The 27,681-nt window shown below is 36.3% G+C and overlaps 1 protein-coding gene across 5 annotated transcripts; it reads right to left on the bottom strand.

Moving 5' to 3' along the window:
- Positions 1-126: 126 nt before the first annotated feature.
- Positions 127-26,550, bottom strand: TMPO (thymopoietin). 5 transcript variants are annotated; one of them, XM_088837128.1, is made up of 9 exons: positions 25,973-26,408; positions 18,539-18,665; positions 16,255-16,413; positions 11,043-11,140; positions 4,880-4,999; positions 4,685-4,780; positions 4,166-4,276; positions 3,109-3,197; positions 127-2,353 (listed from the first exon to the last, which is right to left on the bottom strand). In XM_088837128.1, exons 1-9 carry the CDS (start codon positions 26,249-26,251, stop codon positions 2,068-2,070), a joined length of 1,365 nt encoding a protein of 454 aa, XP_088693254.1. In that variant the 5' UTR covers positions 26,252-26,408; the 3' UTR covers positions 127-2,067. The 5 variants fall into 5 exon arrangements, with proteins under 5 accessions (XP_088693254.1, XP_088693255.1, XP_088693256.1 ...); XM_088837129.1 differs by lacking the exon at positions 4,880-4,999; XM_088837130.1 differs by lacking the exons at positions 4,685-4,780; positions 4,880-4,999.
- Between the last annotated feature and the right edge of the window lie 1,131 nt (positions 26,551-27,681).

Genomic DNA, 27,681 nt, shown 5'->3' with positions numbered 1-27,681 from the left:
AAACATAAAGGAGTAGACTAAAATGAGAACTAAAATTCAATAATACACAAATTTCACATACGAAACGTTACCAGGAAACCTTACAGTTTGTGCTATTTGAAAAAGTATTTATTGCAATGACAAAACTAGAGGTTAATTACTTTTTTATTATTGAATTATATTGTAAAGTCTACATCTACAATTTTAATCAGGAAGAAATGCTTTGCATTTACATCAAGGACACATTTATTCTACTGGAATTAAACAGACACAGACAAAAGACCCAAGTACACATTAAAAAAAAAAAAAAAAAAAAGACTACATGTTTTACCGGGTCCTACTTTTGCTAGTTTGGACCATACCTTTTCTACTAGAAAACTGATCTCACATACATGTTAAGTCTGATTTATCCTCCCACATTTCTGAACATTAAATGCAGCTTCTCACAATTTCTAATTATAAACAAAAGATGGGAAACATAGTTTACAAACAAAGTTAAGTAAAAGTAGACTGCTTTACTGTATAGAGGCAACGCTGAATAAAACGTACTCCCTCTGTGGCTCATCTCAAAATACTTTTACTTGGAGAGGCAAGCATTTCTCACCTAGGAGTAAGTTTCCCACTGTCTTTGCAAAGACCAGACCTGCAAATGTTTCTGGTCAACTGCAAAGAAAGTGGAAAATGTCTACAAAATATCTAAAAGCTAAATGTCACACAAGGGCTGATGCAAATCAAAACTGTGTGCTGATCTAAATATACATCTTCAGCTTTTTCTTTTTAAAAAGTATCTATTTCAGATGATATTTAAAAATAACTTAAATTTTTAATGTGCTTTATTGTCAATGACTAAAGTCGAAACAAATGATTAAGTCAAAATTTTTGTTTTACTTGATTCTATAGAAATTTCAATTACCCACTACTCTGCCAAAGTTATACATGAGGTAAGTTTTAGCTAAAAAAATAAATCAACCACAAGGATAAAATTAACCATTTCAAGAGTAAACAAAAATCATAATGCCCGCCTCAATTTCAGAGTTTATAAATTTATGTGTTAACTACTGTGTATCCAAGGAAAGTTTGTAATGTAGCTTGAAAGCACATCCTTTTTGCACTTTCAAATCAAATTATGTTGGGAAATATAGGGCAAAAAACCTTGGCAAAATTTGTTTTTGGTAACAGAAGATAATTCAGTAATGAATCCAAATGGAAACTAAGACTGGTGTTTAAAATTTCTAACTTCTAAAGACACAAACACACTTATTTATCTAAAACGTATTTTGGTAACAAATTGGATTGATAGAATAAATGTCCTGTAAATAAAAAGTACAAGTTTCCAATTATAGCCTTATAGCTAGCCAAACAGTCTTTAAAAACATGTACAGCCAGCTAACAGTTCTCTAAAACATACACATGTTGCACTGATAGACTCCTTACGTCATTTAAATGGGTCTTACTGAAGTAGGACATTCATGATACTAGTTAATCTTTTAAAAAGTGAGTACAATAGGGCTACAACAAAAACATTACTATTAAGAAAGGTTACAGAAAGAGATTATCCCAGTACTTTCCCCCATAAACATCATCAAACTTTGTTGCAATTACAAAAAGTAGAATCCCAAGTTACTTTTTCTCTTACTGAATCTCACATTTCCCATATCTCTAGTTTTTATTCAGTAGAGAGAAGTTCTTAAAATCTTTTCTGTAAGAATTCAAAGTATTTAAACGTGTAGCTTCACATTATACTGCCATGTTTTGCCCTTCTTGTTTCCCAAATACACAAAAACAATATACATTTTTCTCAAAAAAGAAATAAAGATGTCCACATTAAAAAAATAAAGCCTACAAAAAAGTTCCAGAGCTAAAAAAGGTTGTTATTCATATGGCACGAAGTGATCTCCTACTAGTCCAAAGTTCCAAAACATTAAATGAAGTCCATTTATATATCTTGCTTACTTTCAATGGAATACTACATTTATTGAGGTGAAATCACATTTTTTTTGTTCTTGAGTCAACAAGTGTACACAAATGTTTTTTTGATACAGTTATTAAAAATAGGAGACCAAGTTGAATGTGCCAAAGACATATCATTCAGTTGACTTTTTTAGAGTCATTAGATAGAAACTTATAGAATGGATTTCCTTGATTGGTTTCCATAGCTTGATAGACCAGAAACAGAAAACCAGCCACAACAACAAACAGCAGAATTTTTATCCACATGGGAATGGAGCGTCCCTTTTTTGCCTTTTCTGACTTGACATCTGCCAAGGGAACATACTTAGGAATATATTTAGATGAATAAGATTCCTCCATCCTGAAATCACTGAGTTCTAACGGCCGGCCAGCAGCCCCTTTGATTGGTCTGCGGCAGCTAGCACTGTTGGGAGTGAAAGGAGGAAGAGAAAAATAAATATTAGATAAATTTATGACCTAAATAATATAAAATGTCATTATCACTCCTAATTCCAAACACATTCTTTGAGGTAACAGTAAAAAACTGTCATCAGTCAACCTATTTAAAACTTCTATACATTTTTCATTTAGATTTATGTTTTATTAAAAAATAATTATTCAGAGTATTATAAATAGTCACTAAATTTGCCTTTTTAAAGGTTTTTCAGAGTTAATATATTTACGAGATTAAGAGGAAAAAAAAAATAAAGGTAGTTTGGTTGTGATTCCCCCGTGAGGAAATTCAACAGATATCTAAAAGCAGTCTTTTCAATTAGTAAAGAGAAACACTCAGGAATAAAACTGATTTCCTTTTTGTTGGCTTTCAGTTTAGATTTTAAAATAAGAATTAAATAATAGGTAAAATGATTTAGTGACAACCCCTCAGCTTAACAAACTTAATTTTGGTATTGACTCAACTTTCAAGAATATGAACTAGTTAGTGCTTAGAAGAATTAAAGAGTTCCCAGAAAGAACATTTTACTTCTGAGAACAGAGGCAAAATAATTTTGTGAAGAATTAAAATTCCAGATTATATATAAATATATAAAATAATTATGTTGTACACCCTTAATTTATACAATTTTAATGTGTCAAATATACTTCAATAAAGGTGGGAATAAATAAATTAAAATGCCCTAATAGAATATGTTATATACTTGTTTCAGTGTATGTGAATACCTAATTCCTGTTGGTGTAGCTGCTTCAAAGGGAAACATTTCCTTAAGAATATCCCTTTCTATTCTTCTTTCCTCTGTTTTTTCTCCCACCTATTAAGAAACAAACAAACAATCACAAGTTAAAATTTAGTGTAAATGCACAATGATTAGGACATAATTTTAAACAGAAGTTACAGAGAACAGAATGCACTTAAATCTAACTTTCATATCTGCCATTTATAAATTCATTATTGCTTAATTATCCATGCATTGCCAAAGCTCTCTTCAAATTTCCTCAATGTGAAGATATGTTTATGTTGTAATGGGGATCACACATTCAAAAACAAAAAAATAAAATTCAACAGCTAATATGGCAATGTTAAGTTCCCTGCGATGCTTTTCATTAGCATTAAAAGTATATTGTTTCTTCCTGTTAATTTTGTAATAAAACAAATGATCAAATATAGAACATATAAAATTAAGATAGCTCTTTTAACAAATTTTATTATATGCTTTTAACAACTATAACTATAGTCAATCCAATCTTCGTAACTTAAGAAACAAAATAATTTTTTAAACAACCCGATTGCTTTGCTAAATTACCATTATGCCCAGATCAAAACAATCTTTGATGAAGAATCATTAAAATTATATCATGCAGTTAGTACTTTAAAGCTTAATTTTACGAGTTAATTCAAGTATTATGCAAAGGCACTGTAAAGTCCCATTACCTGACCTTTCAATGAAAGATAGTATAGCTTCCCCCATAGCCCAAGTAACACCTTCAACTCAGATCCATTTTAACAGAGGACATATTAGAAGCAGCACACGAATAACCACTCCCTTGAACTTAAAGAGGCACATAGTAGCAAGAGGATAGTATTAGCATGTCATACTGTATTAGTTACTTTTCACTGTCACTAATAAAGTATGCCTTCAAGATAATATATGCACATATACAGACACACACACCCCACCCAATTAAGAAAGCTCCACTCCCTCCCACTCCAAAAAACAAATATAAATATTTCTTCATTAAAAGATCAATGATAGCATCGATCTAAATTTTATTCATTTACTTCAGCTCTTGTCAATGGTTTCTTTGGTGCTCTTCTGGGTATGTCTGAGAATTCAGTGATTGGCAGAATAGGAGCTGCATGCTTGAAATTTCCAGTCACCCTATTGACAACCTGCCAAGATTCAAATTATTCAGACTCAGAATTATCCAAACAAAACAAAGACAACGTTAAAAGAAAAAAAAAAATAGTCGATTTTTGTAATATTTGAAACTTTCCCTTAATAAAAATTTAGGCATAAGAACCTAAAATAATTATTCAGTGTTTCATATGTGAAGGAAGACTTATCATTCTTTAAACACGTTAGCAAAAAAGTATCCTTATAACACTAAGGATTCTTGCACAATGAATTATATATATATTTAAGTGGCTCTACTGAAAAATTCTAAAATTCAGGATTATATGGGGGAAATGAATTTAAAACATTTAAGTTTGAAGTTTGTCAAAATTTACCACCTCCCCAATTCTAATTAAAGGGTAATTTACAAAAAATACCACTTGTATATTATGAAACATATTTACTAAGGTTTCGTTGCTTGAAGCCATTATAGTTTCAGCTATGGGAGTACTCTCTGAAATTATTGCACCATCTATACGAAAATGTTCTGAAGTTTCCACCTGTTAGTTTGAAAACAAAATAAAAACAATAAATATAAAATAACCACTAAGACCCTACCAATCTGAAAACCCAATTCTAGGCAGTAAGCCTTGCATCACCCTTTTCCTCGGAGTTCTTCTCGACCCTCTTGTAGAATCCCTAGTTAATGCCTGCAGAGGTCCGCCTTTTGAAGATCCACTTGTCCATTCAGTCTCAGTTACTCCAGCTTGAGAATAGCGCTATTCAAGCATCGACACATTAAAAAGTCATATTCTAACATCAAAACCTTAATAATCATGGCCGTATTAGCACACTACGAACCCATTAAAGTTTCTAAATGCCAGCATTTGAAAACAATGCTCTGCCTTCCAAGTATCACTAAATGTAATGACTGAACAGATGTGCAGGCACCAGAAAGCACTGAAAATATGGTAGAGTCCAACTACAGGAGCTCACATATCATAATAAAAGTGGGGGGGGAGAAACACATCAATTTATCACTGGCTCCTTTTGTGACTTGTTCGCTATATGGCTCCAGTATCATAGCTGCATCTCTGGCTGTCTAAACAAAAAAGCAGTCTGATCACGACTTGTAAGAAAGTCATTTGTTATATATAAGAAGTTAGTTTCCTTTTAAAAACAAAACATAAATTTTAAAATTGTTAGAACAGATTAAACATTAGTCTTATCGTGTGGTTAGGACTATTAAAATAGAATCATATGAAAAGCACTAGATTAGTGCCTCTACTTGAAGTTTTTGTTAAAATGTAGATTCTGATTCAGTAGCTCTGGAGTAAGGTTTGAGAGTGTACATTCCAATTATCACCTTATTCAACTTTGAAACCTCTATTATCAGAGGATCCTTTTAAATTCTTTTAACTAGGGGACACCCATAAATGATTAGTTATACTAGAATATGCCGAAATTGTCACTTTTGTTTTCAAGCTAATATTTTATATAGATAACTGATGTTTTTATATCCAAGTTGGTGTCTACTGATTTTAAAGACAGAAATATATTTTACTCATATCTTGGGACAAGAACAGTCATCCAGTAAGTAAGTTCATTTGGCTGGAAGCATTACTACCAAAACACTACAAGGTACACACTTTGTCTCACACACCTGGTTTTGTATTTATCTCTATCTGGAACTGACTTTATATGCTTTTCCCCTTTGACTCATCATCTGAATCTTTGGGTTTCTTTTCCTACTACCAATAGGAAAAATCTGCTGAATGTAAACAATGTCAGTCAAAAGACAAATCTATAAACAAATTAAACACATATATAATGTGTGTGTGCGTGCCAAGTCACTCAGTCATGTCTGACTCTTTATGACCCCATGGAGGGTATCCTGTCAGGCTCTTCTGTCCATAGATGTTTCTTAACAGTTAAAATTTCTGATTATCTGAGTAGCATGGAACACTAGTTTTAATCTGAGGTTCTCAATCCTGGTGGCACAGTATCATCTAGGAAGCTTTTAAAGAACACCAAATGCCTCAACCCCACCTTTGACCAATTAAGTCAGAATCGCTTCTAGACTGGCCTGGGCTGAACAAAATTTTGTAGCTCCAAAGGGATTCTAATCTGCAGCCAGGGTTGAAAATAACTGGTTTAAGACAATGCAACTGACTTATTATGCATTTCAAAGTCAAGTATTTTTTTCAAAATAATTCCAACACTGCTACCTCTTTAATAATCAATTAATTGCTTAAGGCCAATAAAAATAATAAGAGTACTTTAAAAAGACCAAATATTTTACCTACAACCATGAAGGTGAATGGGTGAAGAAACATCCTTATCCCTTAAAACTGGTTATTTACCAAATTTCAGGACTTTCCACTTATTTTGAATAAATAACTGAAATAATCTCATCAAAAACTTTACCAAACATCTACTGAAACTATCACAGTTTATACAAAAAAAGTTTACATTTAAAAAATTAGTTATCTTTAACAGTAAAGGCAAAGTTCCATTTAAAGATTTTTAAATTTTCTTCCCTGGAAGAAAACACAGGAAATTTACTGGTTGCCTGTGGGAATAGCTGGCAACAGGGAAAGGAAGGACATTCTTCACTATAAATCATTTATGCTTTCTCTGGATCAGGTTTATTAAGTTCTCTGCTTGAGAACTGTCAACCAATTTTTATTAGTTCTTAACCATCACTAATTTAGAATTAATCATCTTCACAGAAAACTATCTTTCACATAACCAGAAAAGATACCCTGAAGACTGAAGAAAACTTTTTTCTACCAGAATCCACTATGAAACAAGTGACTTTCAGAAGTATAAATAAAAAACAAATTACATTCAGTATTATAACTACTTCAAGTAAGATGGACCAAATAATTACTGACTGAAAAGAAACTCATTGTTATGTAAAATTAGTAGTTAATGTGACTGCTATATGCTCTGTGGTCAAAGCAAGAATTGTTATGTCATCTATGTACAGCAAGATATTCTATAGAAAGTGGTCAATTTATCATGGAGACAACAGGAGGAAGAAACAAACAAAAAATCTATCAGGTAAAAAGTTATTCAAAAGACATTAGGTAGTTGAGGCACATGAGAATGCAGGAACCAGGTTATTAAAGACGGCTATATAAATCCCACTCAGTAAAAATACAAGCTCTAAACAAATTTATAACTAGTTTGTAAAAAAGATAATCAGGATAATTAAAATCCACCTTACTAAGAACTACTATTTAGGTAAAACATGACCAGTATGGTTACTCATATTAACATAAAAACAAAGCAAAAATGGCACCATATTCCTCCAGGAGAGAAAGATACTCCCACACAGTACTTGTGGGAATGGAAAATGCTTCAACTTTTACATAGGGGAATTTGCTAACATCTAGAAAAACTGCCCCGTAATTTCACTTCTAGATTTCATAAACTGACTAAAACATGAAACAACACATGTAAAAAGGCTATTCGTTGGTTCACCTTCACATTATTCAGAATACCACATAACTGAAAACAATCCAAATGTCCACCTAAAGGAAAGCTGGTGGCTGAATAAATGACAGTAAATCCATAAAATGCAATACCATGCAGTGGTACAAAGCAACGAGGAGAATGGCTCTACTATATCCTGTTATGAAGTGACTCCCCAGGATATGTGTTCAGATTAAAAACAGAAAGAAATGAGAAAGGAGGTGAGTGTAACTAATAATAAAGAGATAAATGAATTGTTTACCTGTATTTTATAAAAGAAACAAAATATAAACCAGAACTTAACAGAGATAGTAACCTATGAATAGAAAGAACAAAGATAGAAGCCAGATTTCTGACTCTTCTTTTGCCCAAGTAAAACCACATATATTCTCAATAATTAAAAATAAACATGAAAGGAGAAAAAAATTCTTTCAAGTGACTTTAAGCATAATATTTTGATTTTATATCTTTGGCATAAGAAAAACTGCCCCCAATCTGAAACTGTAATTAGCAGTTTTACTATTAGTAGCAAATACTGTTATTTAGAAACATATAGTGAAAATTACATAAGAAGCTATTAAGAACCAAGATACTCAGCATAGGAGAAGAGTCAGAAGTTTATAAGACCTAGAAAATAGCCTACATTCATAAACTTGAGAAATTCATGACCTATTTTCTCTTTCTAAAAAATAAGTATTCCTAGCTCTACTCAGGCATCCCTAGTAAAGAATTGACAGTAAAGAATCTGCCTGCAGTGCAGGAGACCTGGGTTTGATCTCTGGGTTGGGAAGATTTCCTAGAGAAGGGAATGGCTACCCACTGAAGTGTTCTTGCCTGGAGAATTCCACGGACAGAGGAGCCTGGCAGGCAACAGTCCATGGTATCGCAAAGAGCTGGACACGACTGAGCAACTAACATTTTCACACTTTCACTAGCTCTACTTTACTGAGAAAGCCCAGAATAATGACAACCCAGGAAAGAACTCCCTGGCATCCAGGTTGTAGATAGGTTCCAAATGATATTTTCCACTAAAAGGATTAGGAATTCTTTGGAAAGAATGACTGACTTATAGAGGCAGGAAATACACATGAGCCCAGGACTTCTTACTGTGCCAGAAAACAAGCAATTATCAAAGACAAATGGGGTCAATAAAAGAGAGAAACCAACTCAGTAATTCCCAGCAGCTAAGGATGGTATGATTTGAACAAGAAAAAAATAATGACTGCAACTGATCATATATCAAATATATAAAAACCATACTAGTAAAAATATATTACTGATCACCTTTCAAAATGACTAGGGCACTTAACTTGAAAACTGGCAAATAAAAGGCATGTAAGCAATTATCCTGACTCTCCTACATGAATTTTATTTCAAAGTAACTAAGCAATTCACAAGGGGAAGTTCTTTATAAAGGAATTATAGTTATATAGGTAAAAATACAAGTCACATCCCAAATATTAGTTGTGGCTAGTGGCTACTTAATGAATAGCAGATATAAAACATTTCCATCATTACAGAAAGGTCTATTGCATAGCCCCACTAAAAGTCTAACTCCCAGTCTACTGGAAATACAGGGCATAAAAGAATGAACCTTGAAGAAGCAATCTGCCAAATCCACAAAGTGAGAAATTCTGTAGAGAACTCATCTAGTTTCAGCACCGAATAAATGGAGGGAGGTTACAGCGGAAATAGCTACAGACTTAAGACAAACCCCAAAACACCGAGTGATATGTGGAGTTTGTATGCAACCTAATTTGAGTAATTCAATCATAAAAGAGACACTTCGGAAACTGGAGGTGATTGTATGAAGAATGTATAGAACTCTGAACACAGATATGAAAGATTCACACACACACACACACACACACAATGCCATTATCATTCCAAATAAAAATAAAATCCAGCTATTATGTTTGAGAGATATATACTGAAGTACTGACATTTTAACGTGTGAAATGAGAGGTGGCTGGAGATTTAATACACTTCAGCAACAAATAAAAAAACCTAAAAAACTAAAAACACTGCAGGGTGCAGATGAAGATAAAACTGGTAAAATGTTAACTGCCGAGGTTCTGTGAATGGTCAATAAACTCTTTCCTCCACTTTTCTATACAATTTAAATTCTGTATAATAAAGCCATCATCTAAGTCCTGCCTGCCATCTCCTAAATTTACTCTCTCCTTTCACTATCTATCCTGTCCTTTGATTTAGATTCCTCAAGTCAAACAATTACCCCTTGAACCATATTTAATACCATCCTCCCAACCTCAACCTCTTTTTAACCTGGTATTTGACAAATCAATGCATTCGTGTTAGCACTAAACCATCTTGCCTACATTAACTGGACCAAAGTTCTCCATGTCTGTCTATTTCAGTGCTCTTCACCAGATCTTCCTAGTTTCTCTTGCTTTGTTATTTCCTTATTCTTCAGTGTGCCCCTGCAGCTCTTCCCTGGCAATAACAGATAAAAGGACAAAATATTTATTCCAGTCTTTGTTCAGTATTAACCAAAATCGTCTTTCAAAGTTGTATACGTTGTCCATTCAGTCACTAAGCTCGTTGCTAACAAACAGTTCCGATATTCAACCTAACTACATCAAACTAAAAATCACATGGCTTAAGAAATCAATAACACTTCCACTGAGGATGTTGTGACTTAAAAAATGACAAAGGAAAAATGAAAAAGATAAAGTCAATGAGACAGAAAAAGGATAAAGAAAAGAACTCTAGGGATAGATCAATCCTTGATTAGTTAATACTTTGTAAACTGAATTCATTTATATCTGTGCTTAATTTCCCCTTAGTTTCTACATTTTCCTTTTGGAAAACTGCACCATGCCTCACCTGTAAAATGACGAATTTTCATCTAGAATAAGGAAAGAAAACAGTATGGTCTTAGGAGCAGACTAGCTTCAGAACCGAGGGAAAAGCCACAGAATATAAGACAAAAATAAAAGCAAAATCAAAGACCTAGAAACAAAAGACACAAATATGAAGCCATTACCCTGCCTTTTATCATGTCAGAATTGCTTAGGTGTTTCCACCTTTTAAAAATATTGGCATTTCTCTTAAAAAAGCAACATGACTGGCTCTGAACCATGCTTAGCACAGAATCAAACACAAATGAGACATTTACTAAACACTTAGCCTTTGCAGTAAACACAGGATACTCTACTGAGAGAACACACACAGTTTAGATTTCCAGAGTCGTTTAATGAACACTTTATTATTGAATTGGATTCTGGGTGTCAACTATTCACTACAGGCAGGGACACAGGCAAGTGAGTGTTGCAGCAGCTTACTCACACCTGAATACAGTGATCATAAAGCTAAAGGTACCTGGTTGTGCTCAACTCTTCTTTGCTTGAGTGTTACCGGCGTCTTTGCTCGGCCTTTCAGTGGTTCTCTCTTCTCAAGCTTGAGCTCTACTTTAGAGTCTGGAAACAACATTGGAGAAACTGTTACTCTCTGAAGTATACCATAAACTGTGTCATCCTAACATTACTTGGAACCCGGGTTTTTAGTTTCACTGATATGTAAAACAAATCTATTGGTATTACCTCAATAGACCCAAACTGGTTAAATGCAATATCTGTCTTTAAAAACTTTTCTTTCTCATTCTTATTTTATTCCATTTTTATCTCATCCACTCCATAATATGATCACCACTTCTTCCTATTTACTCTTTTTTCCCTCTGGGACTAACACCCTGAAACAATGTAAAATTCCAGAGGCTTTTCACTGAAAACAATTTAGAAGTGAGAAAATTAAATTAAAATTTAGAATATGGAAGGGAAGATGCTATAAAGAATCTGAAGAATGAGAAAAACTTGTATGGTATCAAGCTGCTAACACAGTATTCTTGCTTGGAAAATCTCATGGACGAAAGAGCCTGGTAGGCTACAGTCCATGGGGTCACAAAGAGTCAGACACGACTGAGTAACTTCGTTTTTTTTCTTCTCAAGGAGGTATTTGGTTCGCAGAAATGTACAACCAATCACAGGTCACTTCTCCTTCTTTCCATAATAAAGGAACATTTCTTTGAAGAGAAGCTAGTGTATATATATTACTAAGCCTATCACTATGATGGTTATTACCATAACAACTCAAATAGATGTATCTTTTTATATTCAAAACCCCATTCTCCGAGTCTTGATTTTATCACCATTTGAGGGGCTAGATTTTTCAAGAGACTGATAAAAGTTAATTACTTTCTTATCAGAGATAGAAATGAAGTCAATTCTTAAAACAAAAGCTTAGTTTTCATGAAGTCAATCATTTCGCTAAAAAATAGTCAAGATAATTATGTGGCTTGCTAACTATCTAGACTAGTACTAGTCACTTCAGTCTACTTGCAAGTTTCCAAAAAATAAACAGTGATTTTTCCTTTTTTACCATGTCAGTTCAGATAGTTCCATCTTTAAGATTAAGGTATCAACTCCATCCCCCACTTCCTAGTAATTCTATTAATGGCTCTATTATCTATGGGACAATCCTTAGCAAAGTCTTTTTTGTCTGTTAACTCAGAATCTTAAGAATTAGAAAGCACAAAGAACCCAATAGTAGTCAGCAGAAATTGGTTACACAAATTAGTTATCTGGTTACAGACTAATTTCTCTCACAAACTTAAATTTCAATAGCTGATAAAAAACATGATCCTCATGAACTATACTTCAATTAAAAAAAAAAACACCCATGGTCCTCAAATAGGATAAAAAAAAAAATCTGAATATTTTCAGCTATACCATTGGAATGTCAGGTGAGTTTCTATGAGGAAATGGAAAAGGCAATGTTCATCCACAAATATCTAACTTGCTGCAACTCCAAGAATAAAAACACACATACAACATGTTTTTGGAGACCACACAAAACTGTTCCAATTTAACAACTTTATTGAATTTGCAGAAGCATTCTACAGTTACACATTTAAAAAAATCACAGAGTACTTAGTAGGTACATGTATACATGTACATTTCAAAAGACAAATAACAAAATTACTCCCAGAAAGCTGCAAAGATGGACTGGTTGGTCTAAGAATATAGTAATAGCTATAAGTCCCAAGAGACTGTATTTTGCTTATACTTAATCTACTATTTTCCATAAAATTACAAAGAAATTCAATAATCAAGTGCCTCTACAATTAGACTCTCTCATCTTACAATCACAGATATGAAAACAAAGAATAATATACTGCTTTATAGTGACACATAGAAACTGGTATACAGTATGATTTCTTATAACTTAAAAAAAACTAATAACTTAAATTTGTTTTTAAAATTTAGCTTAGATTAAGCCAAATCATCCATGAATGATTACCTTAGGAGTGTAAGTTCCATCTTTCTTAATTCATCTGACTATAGTTTTACAGTTATGGTGAAACTGCAGTATCCCAGAATACTATGGCCTAGAGCAGTATTTCTCAAAGTGTGGTCTACCAACTGTTTCCTACCAGTCCACGAAAAAATGAGGCATTTGCACCGGAATGTAAATCAGCACACTGTCTTTGTCTCTCAATAAAATTTTACCTCAAAAATAAACCATGTCATTGGTCTAGATTCAAATTCTGGTACATGCTTATCTTATCTGTGGATAAGTAACAGTTCGTAGACTGGCACTTTGAGTTGCACTGATTTGGAATATTATGAACAATACTGTAGACATCAGCAAAAACAAAACAAGTGAGAAGAGAAAATATGTAGAAAATTTAAGTTCTGGAAAGCAAAGAGATATTTAGTAATATTTAAACCATGAAGACTCAACTTATAATCTAGTTAATGGAATTTTCTTAAAGAGCTGTAAAAAAAACCTTAAAATCTTAAAATAGGAACAACTATTTCAGAAAAAAAATATGATTTAGAAAAGCTTTAAATCGTTAGTCTAAGGCTATCTATCCAACTTTTTAAAAAAGGCAGTTATATGTAGGCAATTATTTTTATAGTGCAATTTAACTGGTAGAAGTTTGACAGTTTGGCATAAAAGTATTTCAAATTCCTAGAAAAGCTGCCAAGTTCCCCATATTAAAGATTACATAGATGACTTTATTCTTAATTTCACTAGTGTTTATTTCCACGCTTTTTAATTACTTTGAGCACTTCTCTTCCAAATAATGTTCCACCTTTAAAGGGAGTAACAGCCAGCTTATTCTTAGAAGCTGGATTCATTTTGCAATCCTTTAGCCAGAGATGTCGGCGGCCTAAAGTGGAAGATCCCATGGTATGGGCAGCCATCTTTACCTCATCAAAGGCAGCTTCACAAAGGAATGAGGCTGCATCATATGCTCTGCTTAGCAGTCCAAGTGCCTGGTGCATGCAACTAGGATCTGAGCTAAGAATTTGTGCAGCCTGACTCACGTCTGCCTGCAGAGCCCGAACTACAAAGGCAGTGTGGGTTGCAACCTGCAATGCTGATGCTGCAGCTTCATAGGTTCTACAAAGTGCTAAGTCCAACTGTTTATCACAGGACTCAGTGGAAGCTGCCTGAATACCCGCTGGTGGAGTGGCATGAGAAATACATTCTAGGATTTCATCATCTACTTTTGGAACTGATAATATCCGTGTTGCCTCTCCAGAAGAAACTGGATACTTGCATGCCAATGAAGGCAGCTGCCTATCAATTTGCTGCCACTCCTCTTCAATTACTTTTAAAATAGATTCATGGAAGGGAAAAGATAGTTCGGGGGCATCTATTTTATCATGCTGTGATTGCTTAGACATTTCTATGCCTAAAGTAGAGAGTGAGTGAGAAACAACAGCTTTTACAGAAGACATCAGTTCAGATCCAGGCGTATTTTGAAATGCCACAAAAGAACCTGAATCCTTTTCCTCTACTGACTTTTCACTGAATCTCGGTAATTTTCGTGGAGGAGACAGGGGTTCAGTTTCTCGAACATTAGATGGACCAATTCTCTTCCGTGTATTTTCTACATCGAGAAAGGGTGTAGAGTTGGAAGTCCCAGGCAAACTACCTCCTCCACCCTGGACCAATAGAGAATTGACATAATCTCTGATTGCCTTAGCAAGAGGTGGAGAAATTACTTGTGATTGCTCAGACTCTTCTAGTGCTTTCCTTTCACTGGAGAGAACTGACTGATCTGAACCATGGGACCTCTTGGTACACAATGGCTGAATTCCACTTTTCTCTCCAAAGTAAATATTTTCTACTGTGTCTTTATAGCAAGTACTGGTGGTTTCTTTAATCAGTGAAGGAGAAGCTGCAGCAGAGACCAACATGGCAGCGAGTTCATGGTGAGGAGATGACGAAGAACTTTTCTCTAAACATCTATCATGGCTAGACTTGGAGGAAACAAACAAACCTCCAGAGGCTAACTTTTGGTCCCTGTCAGGCAAGGCTGTGGCAATAAGAGGTTCCCTAGGTAGGTCTCCCTTAGAAGAATGTACTTTCTTAGCTGCCTGTTGTTCTGTCCTGCCCAGAGGAGGACGGGTGGAGATTTCAGGAAAAGAAATAGCCTGAAAAAATCCACCAGAGGCAGTAGTTGGAAGTTCAGAAAAAGGAACAAAATCCCTAGTGGACTTCGCTTTCTTGTGTTCTTTCTTCTTTCCTGTAGAGGCAAAAGAGGCAGGAAGTTTAAGCATTACTTGTGTTTAAGCTGATTCTACTCTTTGCCTCTTTGCTAACATAGTGGTATTGGAGGAAAAGACTCTATATTTCATATTCAGAACAACCAATCTGACAGATTGTGCCCTGACAGGCAATGCTTACAGAGATACAAGCAATTTGAATCATTAAATAGTCATGAGTTAACAAACAAGTCATATGAATTAAAAATTTATAAGTGTCAAGTTGTCATATAATAAATTTTAAAAGGTTGTTTATTTCACATACTACTTGAAAAATATGTATACACCATGGCCAATTTTCCTTAAAATAGCCCATAAAAAATGTCAAATTTACTATAGTTGTTTTGAAATCAGATCTTCTAGCAAAAATTATAAATTTAAATGCTTATCAATAGAGAACAGAGAAAACATGCCATATGTAAATACTACTGCTACATGAGAAATAAACCAGACATATGTAATAAATCAATAAGAGATTCTAGTAATATAACACAGAATAAAGAAAAACAAGCGGCAAGATTTAGCATGATATCACACCAATTTTTTTAAAAGTACAAAATAATACCACAGACAGATGTATATGAAAAAGTTATTTAAAAATAGGCTGCAAAGATAAGCATCAAATTAATGATAGTGTTTGCTTCTGTGGAGATGTTACTCAGAAAGGGATAAGCGGGGAAACTTTCTCTCTACTTTTAACACTTTTTCCTCTTAGAAAGATGAGACTTGCAGCAAAAAAGATAAGGATACCTGGCAATTTTATGTGACAAAAATTAGACATCTGTACCTTTCTGTTTCTTAGAATTCTCAACAAAAGGTATTAAATTACTTGGAGGACTAATGATGGGAGCAAAATCTATATATATCTTGGTAATATTATTTAAAATTTTATCTTCTTCATGTTTATTATATCTGATGAGTCTGAAAAACTTATTTTTTTGATTATATAGTTTATTAACATAACAAAATTTTACCTTCTTCATTGTCACTGTATCTGTCAGAGTCATTACTTCCATTCTGTCTTGTATTTTCCACTGAAGAAGAAATTGTTGGCAGAGGAGTAGAAGATCTAGATTCTGTTCCTTGTTCCCTCAGTTTCAACAGCTTTTTCTCATATAGTTTCCTGGTTGTTCCTGCATTAAGGCAGAACTTGCTTTATTACTTGTATTGTCTTATTTAAGATTCAGCTCAGACATTATCTTTAGAAGCATTAAAGTGTTACTTTTCACTGTTTCTTCTTCTAAACTTAAGTGCTTAAAATATTTTCTAAAACAGGTTTTTTCCCTGAGATTTTAATACATGATCGTAACAATGCCTTTTTCTTTTTAGTAGCATGGGATACACATTAGATTGATTTAGGTCTGAAGGACATCCTACTACTGAAGAGCTATGTATGACTGAGTATCTTTGACTGAAAAGTCTTGAACTTTGTGTAATTTCTCTAGTACTGTGTAGTGAATGTTGTCACTTCAGTCGTGTCTGACTCTCTGCAACGCCATGGGCTGCAGCCCACCAGGCTCCTCTGTCCATGGGATTCTCCAGGCAAGAACACTGCAGTGGGTTGCCATTTCCTCCTCAGGGGGTCTTCCCAACCCGGGAAGAGAAACCACATCTTCTACATCTCCTGCACTGGCGGGCAGGTTCTTTACCACTAGTATTTGCCTCTGTAGAAAAATGTTTATAAACAGACTGTACTGTAAATTCTTATGATTTAAACCCCACAATTCTAAGAGATTAATATGCCTATAAAAGGCCATTCAGTTATGGAAAAAGTCCTGTAAGTCAGATTTTAAAAAATTCAATATATTTGACACACAACACAGTAAACTTAAGATATTAAATCATATTTAAATATACTGCTGCAGTAAAAATAACCTTTTATGGAAAATGTGTTATAAACAGATATTACACACCAATTAGATAGCAAAATAAAACTGATTATAAATAATTTAGTTAAACATCAATGACATCTTAAAACCAAAAATAATTTTACTTTGTTTTACACTAAGGTATGTCTTTCCCTGATTTAAGAGGAATATAAAATTTCTAGAAATCTAAGTATGGCTTGAAAGTGAAGTTGCTCAGTCGTATCCGACTCTTTGCAACCCCATGGACTGTAGCCTACCAGGATTCTCCATCCATGGAGTTTTCCAGGCAAGAGTATTGGAGTGGGTTGCCATTTGGCTATAGTTAACAATACTGCATCACATCCATGAAATTTGCTAAGAAGGTAGATCTTTGCTCCCACCACAAATATACACATAAAAGAAAACCATACGAAGTGATAGATATGTTAACTAGCTTGATTACGGCAATCATTTCACAATGTACATTAAAACGGCAAGTTGTACACCATATATGTACAATATCTGTTTGTCAATTATACCTCAATAAAGCTGGGGAAAAAAACAAACAACTGGCATATCAACATGTAATTTAATATGTCTGATACACAATACACAGGTTCCAGCATCTTCTTTTATAATTTTAAATGAAAAACATAAAAAGTATATTCATTGTCTGTTAGTAACTATATTAATAGGCTTACTATCATCTGTTTGGAAGCAGTACATTAATTCTTATTTACAACTACACCTATAGATAAAAACCCAAATCTACAGTATTCAAAATTTTATATAACTTAGAAGATCAAATAGAACTTTCTCGTCTTGAGTTTATTGCCAAGACCCTCGAAAATTAAGGCATATCAGCCTTGCAAACTTATTGACTTAACAATAATCAAATGATGAAAATCTAGGGTATTTACTTTCAAGTTTTCTCTTTTCAGTTTGTTCTTTAGGGTATCCTTTTTGAATTACAATTCAGACAAGATTTTTTAAACCATATTTTTAATAACTGAAAGAGGGTACTATGCTGGGAATTGAATAACTTGAGTTATATTAACAAGTCTGTCACTAACTTACTGATTTCGATTAATCTGGCCAGCTATGTTACCTCAGATTTTCCTCAACGGTTCTATAAGATCCATTATGTCTCACTAAGGAATATGATACCAGCACAAAACGAAACAATCTCAACAGAGTAATCTTGAGGATTATACAGTTAAGATTATATAGTTCAATTATCTAATTTTATTTTCCCCAGCTATATTTATATTTAAGGAAACTAAAGTCTTGGTCATAAAAATAATAAATGACAGATAGGCCCTTAGAACAAAAACTCTACCTGTTAGACAAGAGGGGAAAACAATTTGGGGGACTGCTTCATAAAAAGATACTTGAAACTTAATCAGCTTACCTACAATAGGACCAGGGTTCACTCCGTATTTCACAAGCTGATCCAGAAGATCTTCATTAGAGAGCTCTGTTACATCTAGATCATCTTTATCTTCTGGTCTGGGTTTATCAGTTTTCTTTGTGGCTTTCTGTAAACAAAGTCCAATTATCAATTCCTAATTAAAATGTACAAATTAAGAAATTTTTATTTACTATATAACTAACACTGCATATAATAAACATGCAAATTTATCTTCAGGCTAATTTATACTACAGTAGGGCTTAGCAATTTAATTTAAAAGCAACTCGTTATTCAAAAGTATGCGTGCTGTGATTCATGGGGTCGCAAAGAGTTGGACAGGACTGAGCGACTGAACTGAACAAGTCATGCAAGTAACTCAAATTTTAGTTATTACTGTTAAAATAGTCAATTTTGGTTAACCTATCTAAGGAGGTGATGGCACCAAAAATTCAAAAGAGCAAAAGTCTGGGTCTGAACATTTTCATTCAGATATTCACAAATAACAATTTACTTCTGGCTTTTCAATAATTCTTGACAGTTTAAACCAGCAAACTTAAAGACTTTACCATAAAGGTTTAATCACGTTATATATAAAAATGATTGCTTTTAAACAAGCATACTGGAATTTAAGAAGCCCAAATGGATATTATTTTGTATATAGTGACTTTAGTAGCCAGTTTTTTAACACATGAAGGAAATCAGACTTTATGAATACCTATCACCTCTGTTACTGCTTTGTTGCCACACAATCTACATGACCATTTCACTTAGACTAGCTGAAAAACGTGGAAAAAATGCAGAGGAAAAAAATTTAAAGTTGGTTTTTAAAATAATTTAAGGAATAGCATTATTTACTGAAAAAACTATATAAACTTCCAAGGTTAAACAGGGGAAGGAAGTGAAAGCCTGGTTACCTTTTAGGGTTGTGGCAAATAGCTTTACAAATGTCTCAGTAATCCCAGAAAGCATCAGAGTACTGAATATAAATGGTTGTTTAAATAATGGCCACAAATATCAAAGTCAATGTAGGCCCAGATTACTATTTAAGACAGAAAAGTCAGTACTGCATCCTAGAAATATTTTATGCAAAATGGCAAAAATCATAAAGTTGTATGGGCTATTTACTTTCCAATGATGCTGAGGAGGAAATCTGGTCATGTACTAGAATTTGTTTTTCAACCAAATAAAAATGTGAAATAACTTTACATAAAAAGCATAAGTTATGACCAACCTAGACAGCATATTAAAAAGCAGACACATTACTTTGTCAACAAAGGTCTGTCTAGTCAAGGCTATGGTTTTTCCAGTAGTCATGTATGGATGTGAGAGTTGGACTATAAAGTAAAGCTGAAGAATTGATGCTTTTGAACTGTGGTGTTGGAGAAGACTCTTGGGAGTCCCTTGGACTGCAAAGAGATCCAACCAGTCCATCCTAAAGGAGATCAGGCCTGGGTGTTCATTGGAAGGACTGATGCTGAAGCTGAAACTCAAATACTTTGGCCACCTGACGCGAAGAACTGACTCATTTGAAAAGACCCTGATGCTGGGAAAAATTGAGGGCAGGAGGAGACGGGGACGACAGAGGATGAGATGGTTGGATGGCATCACCAACTTGATGGACATGAGTTTGGGTAAACTCCGGGAGTTGGTGATGGACAGGGACGCCTGGTGTGCTGCGGTTCATGGGGTCGCAAAAAAGTTGGACACGACTGAGTGACTGAACTGAACTGAAAGAGCATAAAAAGAACAATGTCATCAGCACAAGAGAAACTGTCAATACAATTTTTTAAGTGTTGTGAAAAATTACCAAGGGTACTTTTAGGAGGTTTTAAAATTGTACTCATCTAGATTGTCAAGCTCAAATCTCAAGCAACCTACACCTGATGTTGTAGCTGCCTAGAGTCTAAGAGTTCTATATATCAAATCCTTGAATTCTTTACAAAAGGCTTTAAACAAACAAACAAAAAAACCCCAAAAGACCTAATCCTGTCACCTACTTGAATTTTCCAAATAGATTAGGAAGAAAAACTCCACTTTAGGTATAGATCACTTGTAGAAAAAAATTCCTCCAACCACAAGAATGTTCAAATTCTCTTAACATCTATGAATTTCAACATCTGGATGCAGCCTGAAGTTTTCAAGAACTCTGTCTTTGGTGCTCATCACATTCACTACTTAGTTTTTATTAGTTATCTGCACATATGCTTTACCTTTTCCAGATGATAAACTCATTCAACAATAGTCCTTCAGTCTGGTCTGTTATCAAAATCTCAAGAACTTTTGGAAGAGTTGCCCCTATTTTAAAAAATCTTACTCCATTCTGAGTCCTAATCATGGGCCTGAGAATCTTTATTCTAATCTGCAGCTCAGGTGATTTTGGATGTAGCATTTAAGAGGATAACAGAAAACAGGAGTACTGTCATTTGTAACCCAAGCATCTGAAATTAAAGAGTGCCTGACATAGGAAAAGGTACCCGATAGATGTTTCGTTGAATGAATGAATCAAAGTCTCATTCAATGAAGGGGAAATTTGCCATTTATTAATAAATAAAATAAAAAATTAAAAAAAAAAATCAATTTCTTATTAAGAAAGAACAAAGCCTTAGCAAATCCAAGCAAGAAACCAGCTTCCTTACATTTTCTTAAAACAGTGAAAAACTACAGCTGTACAAAGAAATTCTGAGTAAGAGGCCAATAAACCGGCATAAGGCAAGTCAAATAGTGCAGGTGTTCATATCAGGGCACCGGAGCTTTACTTTTAATGAAAAAAAGTTCCAGAAAAGTAATGCCATTCTATGAAATATCAAATTTAATGAGAATATAAAAATTGGGAGTATACACATTTACCGAGTAGTGTAGTATACATGTTTATCAAACCAGCAATTTCAACCAGGAAGAAGGAATCATTAGTTGCACCAATTTCTGCCTCCAACAAACTTTGTTCCTTTAAGTAAATATGTAATCTCTGTTTCCTCTGCTCAAAAATACCAAGTACCAATTAGGTGCTAGTTTCTTCCCAACTACCAGATGACCTCTAATGTTTTTTTCAACTTTAAAATCCAGAAGTTCTATGATACCACCTAATGAACCACTCATTTAAATCTACCATTACCAGCAAAGATGCTGAAAAGTGAAAGTGAAGTTGCTCAGTCCTGTCCGACTTTGCGACCCCATGGACTGCAGCCTACCACACTTCTCTGTTCATGGGATTTTCCAGGCAAGAGTACTGGAGTGGGTCGCCATTTCCTTCTCCAGAGGATCTTCCCGATGCAGGGATCGAACCTGGGTCTCCTGCACTGTAGGCAGATGCTTTACCATCTGAACCACTCGGGAAGTATTAATATAACATTATTACTATAAAACAGATTCTACTAAGCATTTATATACCAAATTGTGTTCTAAGTGCCTTACGTGCTAACTTGAAAGAAACTGAAAGTCACTCAGTTGAGTCAGACTCTTTGCAACCCCATGGACTCGCTAGTAGTCCATGGAATTCTCCAGGCCAGAATACTGTAGTGGGTAGCTTTTCCCTTCTCCAGGGGATCTTCCCAACCCAGGGATTGAACACAGGTCTCCTGTATTGCAGGTGGATTCTTTACCAGCTGAGCCACAAGGGAAGCCCAACTTACTGAATCCTAAATATCCTACATGATAGATACTTCCACTTTACAAAAAAGGAAACTGAACCCCAAAGTTGTTCAGCTAACTCAAGCAATCTGCATACTAAGTTATATGGTAACACCTGAGCAGACTTGGTATACATCACTTTAACAAACTTACCTCATCCAATTCTGAATGTATGTATTATGGTAAAACTGTATTGCTCTGGCATTAAAGGCAACAAAATTCAGAAATCCCATGCTGTAATAGCTATCATGTGCTGTAGTTGCTGAGCACTACACACCTTCACAAATGCAACCTCATGTAACCCTCAATCTAAAGTTATTAGATTATTCCTATTTCAAATGAAAATTGAGCATCTGATAGGCACTGTTCTTTGTTTGAGATCATCTGAATAAGGGCAGACCTGGGATTTGAATCTGTAATTCTGAATCAGAAGCCTGTACCCTTAACACCTCACTGTAGGTGGTCCGTTTATGATTTAACATTTACTATTATAACATACTCCTCACTGTTCTGCTCCATGTCATTAAGTATTTAAGAATTCATAATTCAACAGATCAGACCACTCAAAAATGCCATGCTCTCCTGGATCCCAAATAGTTACAATGTTTTACACCTTGGAACTGAAAGGCAGACCATCAACTCTGTAAATGTTTATCTTTGTCGACAATATCGGTAATTCCATCACTAGAAAATACTGGTTATCATCAAGAGGCATGACACAGAAAGCTTAGAAAAAAGAAAACTAAAAACAAAAACCAAATTCTGAACATGTAAACATTCACACCAAGTAAACCTGCTCATGGCAGTGGCTGAAATGAAACAACTCCTTTAATTAAACATATTCCTCATAAACCCATATTCAAATTGAAGGTATATACTATGTCCTTGGCCAAATACACATTAATGTTTGTTTTAAAATGTTAAAAAATTCACCATTAAATTTGGTTTTCTCCTAGGTTATAAATATTCTTTAAGAAATGTGACTCTAAGGATTTCCCCAGTGGGTCAAGGAGTTAAGACTGCCTTCCAATTCAGGGGATACCAGTTGGATCCCTGCTTGGGGAACTCAGGTCTCACATGCTGCAGTGTGGGGCCAAAAATTTAAAAAAAAAAAAAAAAAAACCCCACAAACACAAAAACCTGACTATATTGTTATTACACATAGGGCTAACAATGACTGGAATGTAAACACTGTATATACAAGAGAAATAATAATGTATAAAAAAGGATAATACTTTTATATACCAGTTATAAATAGCATACAGTATTCTTATAAACTCAATATGTTTTTCCTATGCCTAATAAAAATCTATCAGACTCCTCAGTTAAAATAGAACTCATTTTTTACTTAATGTTCTTTAAAACAGAAAATGAAGGTGCTAATCAACTACCACTGTTAACCTTCTCAAGTTGTTGATACCATTGAGTCCAACCCAGGGTACACATTTCTGAGTTTTAAATGCACAAGGTAGAGAAAACTTACAGCTATGTCTATGATATAGTTGTTCTCTATAAGGATTCAAACAGTAACTGAGATACAGGTTACTGGACAAAGGTTCTTTTAAAAAGTTACTTTCTTTCACTCGGTTTATCTGCATGTGTGTGTGGTCAGTCTCTTCTGACTCTTTTCAACCTTATGGACTGTAGCCTGCCTGGCAGCCTGTCCACCCGACTCTTCAGGCAAGAATATTGAAGTGGGTTGCCATTTCCTCCTCCAGGGGATCTTCCCCACCCAGGGACAGAATCTTAGTCTCCTGTGTTTCCTGTATTGGCAAGCGGATTCTTTACCACTGAGCTACCTGGGAAGTCTGCTTATTTGCATTGTGCTGACTAATTTGGATAAAGTGAATAACTTATTGAGCTAATCCAAGAAATTAATTACGGAGCTTGGTACGTCTACAGGAAACAAACTCCTGTAGTTCAGAGCCAATCATAGTAACTCAACAATGTTGGATAACTGAACTGACATTAAAAATTTTTACGTTCAGGTCTTATACCCCAAACACAGGTCATATTGGGACATAATCTCTTCTTAAGTTGGAGAAAAAACATCAACACTGAGATGGTTGTTTCTGTTGACAAATCATCATCAGAATAAGAGGAAATAATCCTATCACACACATACAACCAAATACTGCCACGATTCAAGAATGATACATTTGCACAGAAGACCAACATAGGAGTCTATACAAGATTTTTTTTAAAGTGCTGATTTAAATGGAAAATATTTCATTTTTCTACCAAATTTTTACTGAAATAATTTAAACATTACTTTTTTTTCTGAGGGGCCGGGGAGAAACAGGTAAGGGATATTCTTTATTTCAAAAATAAATTCCTTCTTATGAAATACAATGGCTTTTTTCAAATCCACAAAAACAAGGCATCAGAAACAATAAATTGAGACTGAACTTTTATGTATCAAATCAATATTTATTTGGCACTACCATATGCCAGGTACCGATTTAAGACGTAAGATTTTCAATTTCTCTAAAGCCCAGGCTTAAGATTTAATTAAATCTACATGTGTCTATTATATCTTTCCTTCATTTCCATATGGGTAGTACAGAAAATACACTGGATAAGTTTTTTACAACTAAAGTTAAAATAACTTTGAAAGAAGCAGTCCTTAATCAGTATCAACAACTCCAAACTCCACTACTTTACACCAGTTTTAACCATATCCTATTATGATTTGAAGTGACAATCATGCTTGTTAATACTAACAAAGTGAAGTCGCTCAGTCGTGTCCGACTCTTTGCGACTCCGTGGACTATAGCCCACCAGGCTTCTCCGTCCACGCGATTCTCCAGGCAAGAATACTGGAGTGGGTTACCATTTCCTTCTCCAGGGGATCTTCCCGACCCAGGAATCGAACCCACGTCTCCTGCATTGCAGGCAGACACTTTAACCTCTGAGCCACCAGGGAAGGCCAAATACTAATAAAACAGCAGATAAAAACCCACCGAACAAAACCCAAACTATTCTCAAACAAGATGCGCATTTGCTGAGGCCAATCTGAATTCGGGATTAAATATTTCAAACTGCAACACCGACAAAGCAGAATGTTACGAAATAAACATTCCTAATTCCAAAGGCTCTCCTTCCTTCACGCAAATACACCAAAAGGAAAAACAACCAACCCTCCCAAACCCTTTAGGATTTTCAAATATTTGAGCGTCTCTGATAGTCTTTCGAAGATACAGTTTTAAAAGTTTCCTGAATTTAGAGTAATGCTGCCCCGCCAAAAAAACAGCCTGGTGCTAGAAAGGAGTAACCCAAACAGGAAAAACACAAACCGTTCAAAAAGCCCTCCTTATGCAAAGAAACATAAAAAGGCGGGAATTTCTTCATTTCAAAATTTGGTTAGATATCAGCATGTCACAAATTGCCCTCCAGGGAGCGCTCTGAGACCCGCTCACTAGTCATTTCGGTTAATAAAGCGGGAAAACGCTCAAGCGTAACCTGTAGCCGTTTCGAGCTAACCCTTCTCAGGGCTTTTCGAAAAGGGCTGGGAAGTCCCGGTCTCACTACCCGCTCCCGATGGCCGGGGGTGCAGGGGCAGCGAGCTGTCCGCGCGCAAACCGAGAGCAAAGCTAACTTCACAACCCACGGCGCCCCGCGGCCCCAACTTCGGGGCTCTCCGCTCCGGCCGCTCCTCTCAGAGCCCGAGGCCAGGAGGCCGCGTCGGGCGCCTGCAGACCCAGAGGCCCGCCCCCTGGCGGGCGGGGGGCCCACCCCGCCGCCGAGGCCCGAGGGGGCGCCCACTGCTCGGCGCCCGCCTCCGTGGCCCCGGCCGGGCGTCCTTACCCTGCCGACGGAGGCGCGGCTGCGGCCCGCGACGGCGGCCCCGGAGCCGAGGACCGGGGTAGGCTCGCGCTCCTCGTCGCTGGAGAAGTCCGGGGGCCCCTTGCTGTTGGCGCTGGTGGCGAGCGGCGGCCGGTTGCGAGCCGTGAGGTGCTGCAGGTAGAGCTGCACATACACGTCTTTGCGTTGCTCCCCGGCCGGGAGCGTCACATTGTTGGCGACCAACTCACTCTTCAACTTCTCTTTCGTCAGGACCGAGGGGTCTTCCAGGAACTCCGGCATCTCGGCGGCGAATCCCCTTCCCCGCAGCCCTCACACCCTCCGCTCACGCCGGCGCGCTCGCTCCTCGCCCGGGGGGGCGGCCGCGCTCCCGCCTTCGAGCCTCGCGGCTCCCGGCCGGGACTGGCGCCTCGAAGCCCAGCGGAAACCCGCGCACACAAAGCCGAGCCGAGGGCGGACACAAAAGCCCCTGCAGGACAAGTGCGGCCCGGTGCGGCCAAGCCAGGAGTCCGCACCAACCCCAGCCCACACACCACGGCCAGGGGAGAGGAGCCTCTTCGCCCACGCCCCAACAAGGCGCGCCGCCATTGGCCCGCGGCCGGAGGAAGCGCGGCGGTGATTGGCGGGACGCCTCGCGCGGGTTCCATTAGCCGCGGCGCCCTGCGAGAGGTGGTGGAAACGCAGTTTAAAAGCCGCTCGGGCGGGAGCGCTTGAGTGTGGCCCGTGTCTGTTTCCTTTTTCCCCACCCTTAGCCGGCGGTAAGGGACGAGCTGCACTGCTTTTTGTGCGCCGTTTCCTCTCCCTCCCCCTGCTGGAGAAGCTGTTTTTCTCTCCGGGGTCAGTCGCCGCTAACGGGCCGAATTTCAGGGCTGCTGCGAGGACCTGGGGGCTGGGCCTGTCTCAATCCCGGGACCCTAGTTCGACGAAGAATAGCCGCAGCCTTTCCTCCCCAAACGCTAGCCCTGAAGGGAAAGAAAAGAAGCGAGGCGTGCTCGTGGACGCTCATCTTCCTCGATTTGATTTACTAGCGGGGAGAGCGGGCAGTTCAATCCCTGTCTCCTTGCGAATGCTTCTTTTGTTCGTGAAATTTAGGAAAAACCAGACCTCGACTACAGGGCACTTTAACCAGCCGTTGAATTTGTGACGAAATTGTATTGCCAAATACTGCACTTGCCTCTTACCCTAAAGAAGGTTGGGGCATTCCTAAAGAATTTCATTTAGCTGTTTGGTCTCAACTGCATTTGTGTTGAGAGTCGTCTCTGGGTTGGATCCCTCCACCCGTGAGTATCTTAAACCATAACTTAAACCTAAATGCTTAATAATGCAGCGAAATTAAGAAATGCCTTAATAGGCAATTTAAACTTACTGAGATATATGCATTCTAGATTTTAATCTTAGGGGAAGCCTAGTGATTTTATAATTAGGCTGGAAACACTAATCAGAGCCATATTTGGGATCCAAGTTAAAACCTGGTGGAGTCTCAGAAATTTGTTATTATAAAAATGTCTTCTTGAAAACAAATACCATTGATAACAAATACATATATACCTTACCAATTTATGTATGTTTCAAGAAAAGAAAGGTGACCTTAGAATTAGGTTGTCTTAATCATTTCCCAAATTCTGACCTCCAGACTATGCTCTATAAGCTCCTCTAAAAAGAAAGTTTATCTGATTTCTGCATGGTTACGTTCTTGTAAATTTAAAGAACCT

Source organism: Moschus berezovskii, chromosome 6, assembly GCF_049115385.1.
Source record: "Moschus berezovskii isolate FMDL1 chromosome 6, NW_MosBer_1.0, whole genome shotgun sequence".
Taxonomy (NCBI): domain Eukaryota; kingdom Metazoa; phylum Chordata; class Mammalia; order Artiodactyla; family Moschidae; genus Moschus; species Moschus berezovskii.
This window is presented reverse-complemented; position numbering and strand designations above follow the sequence as displayed.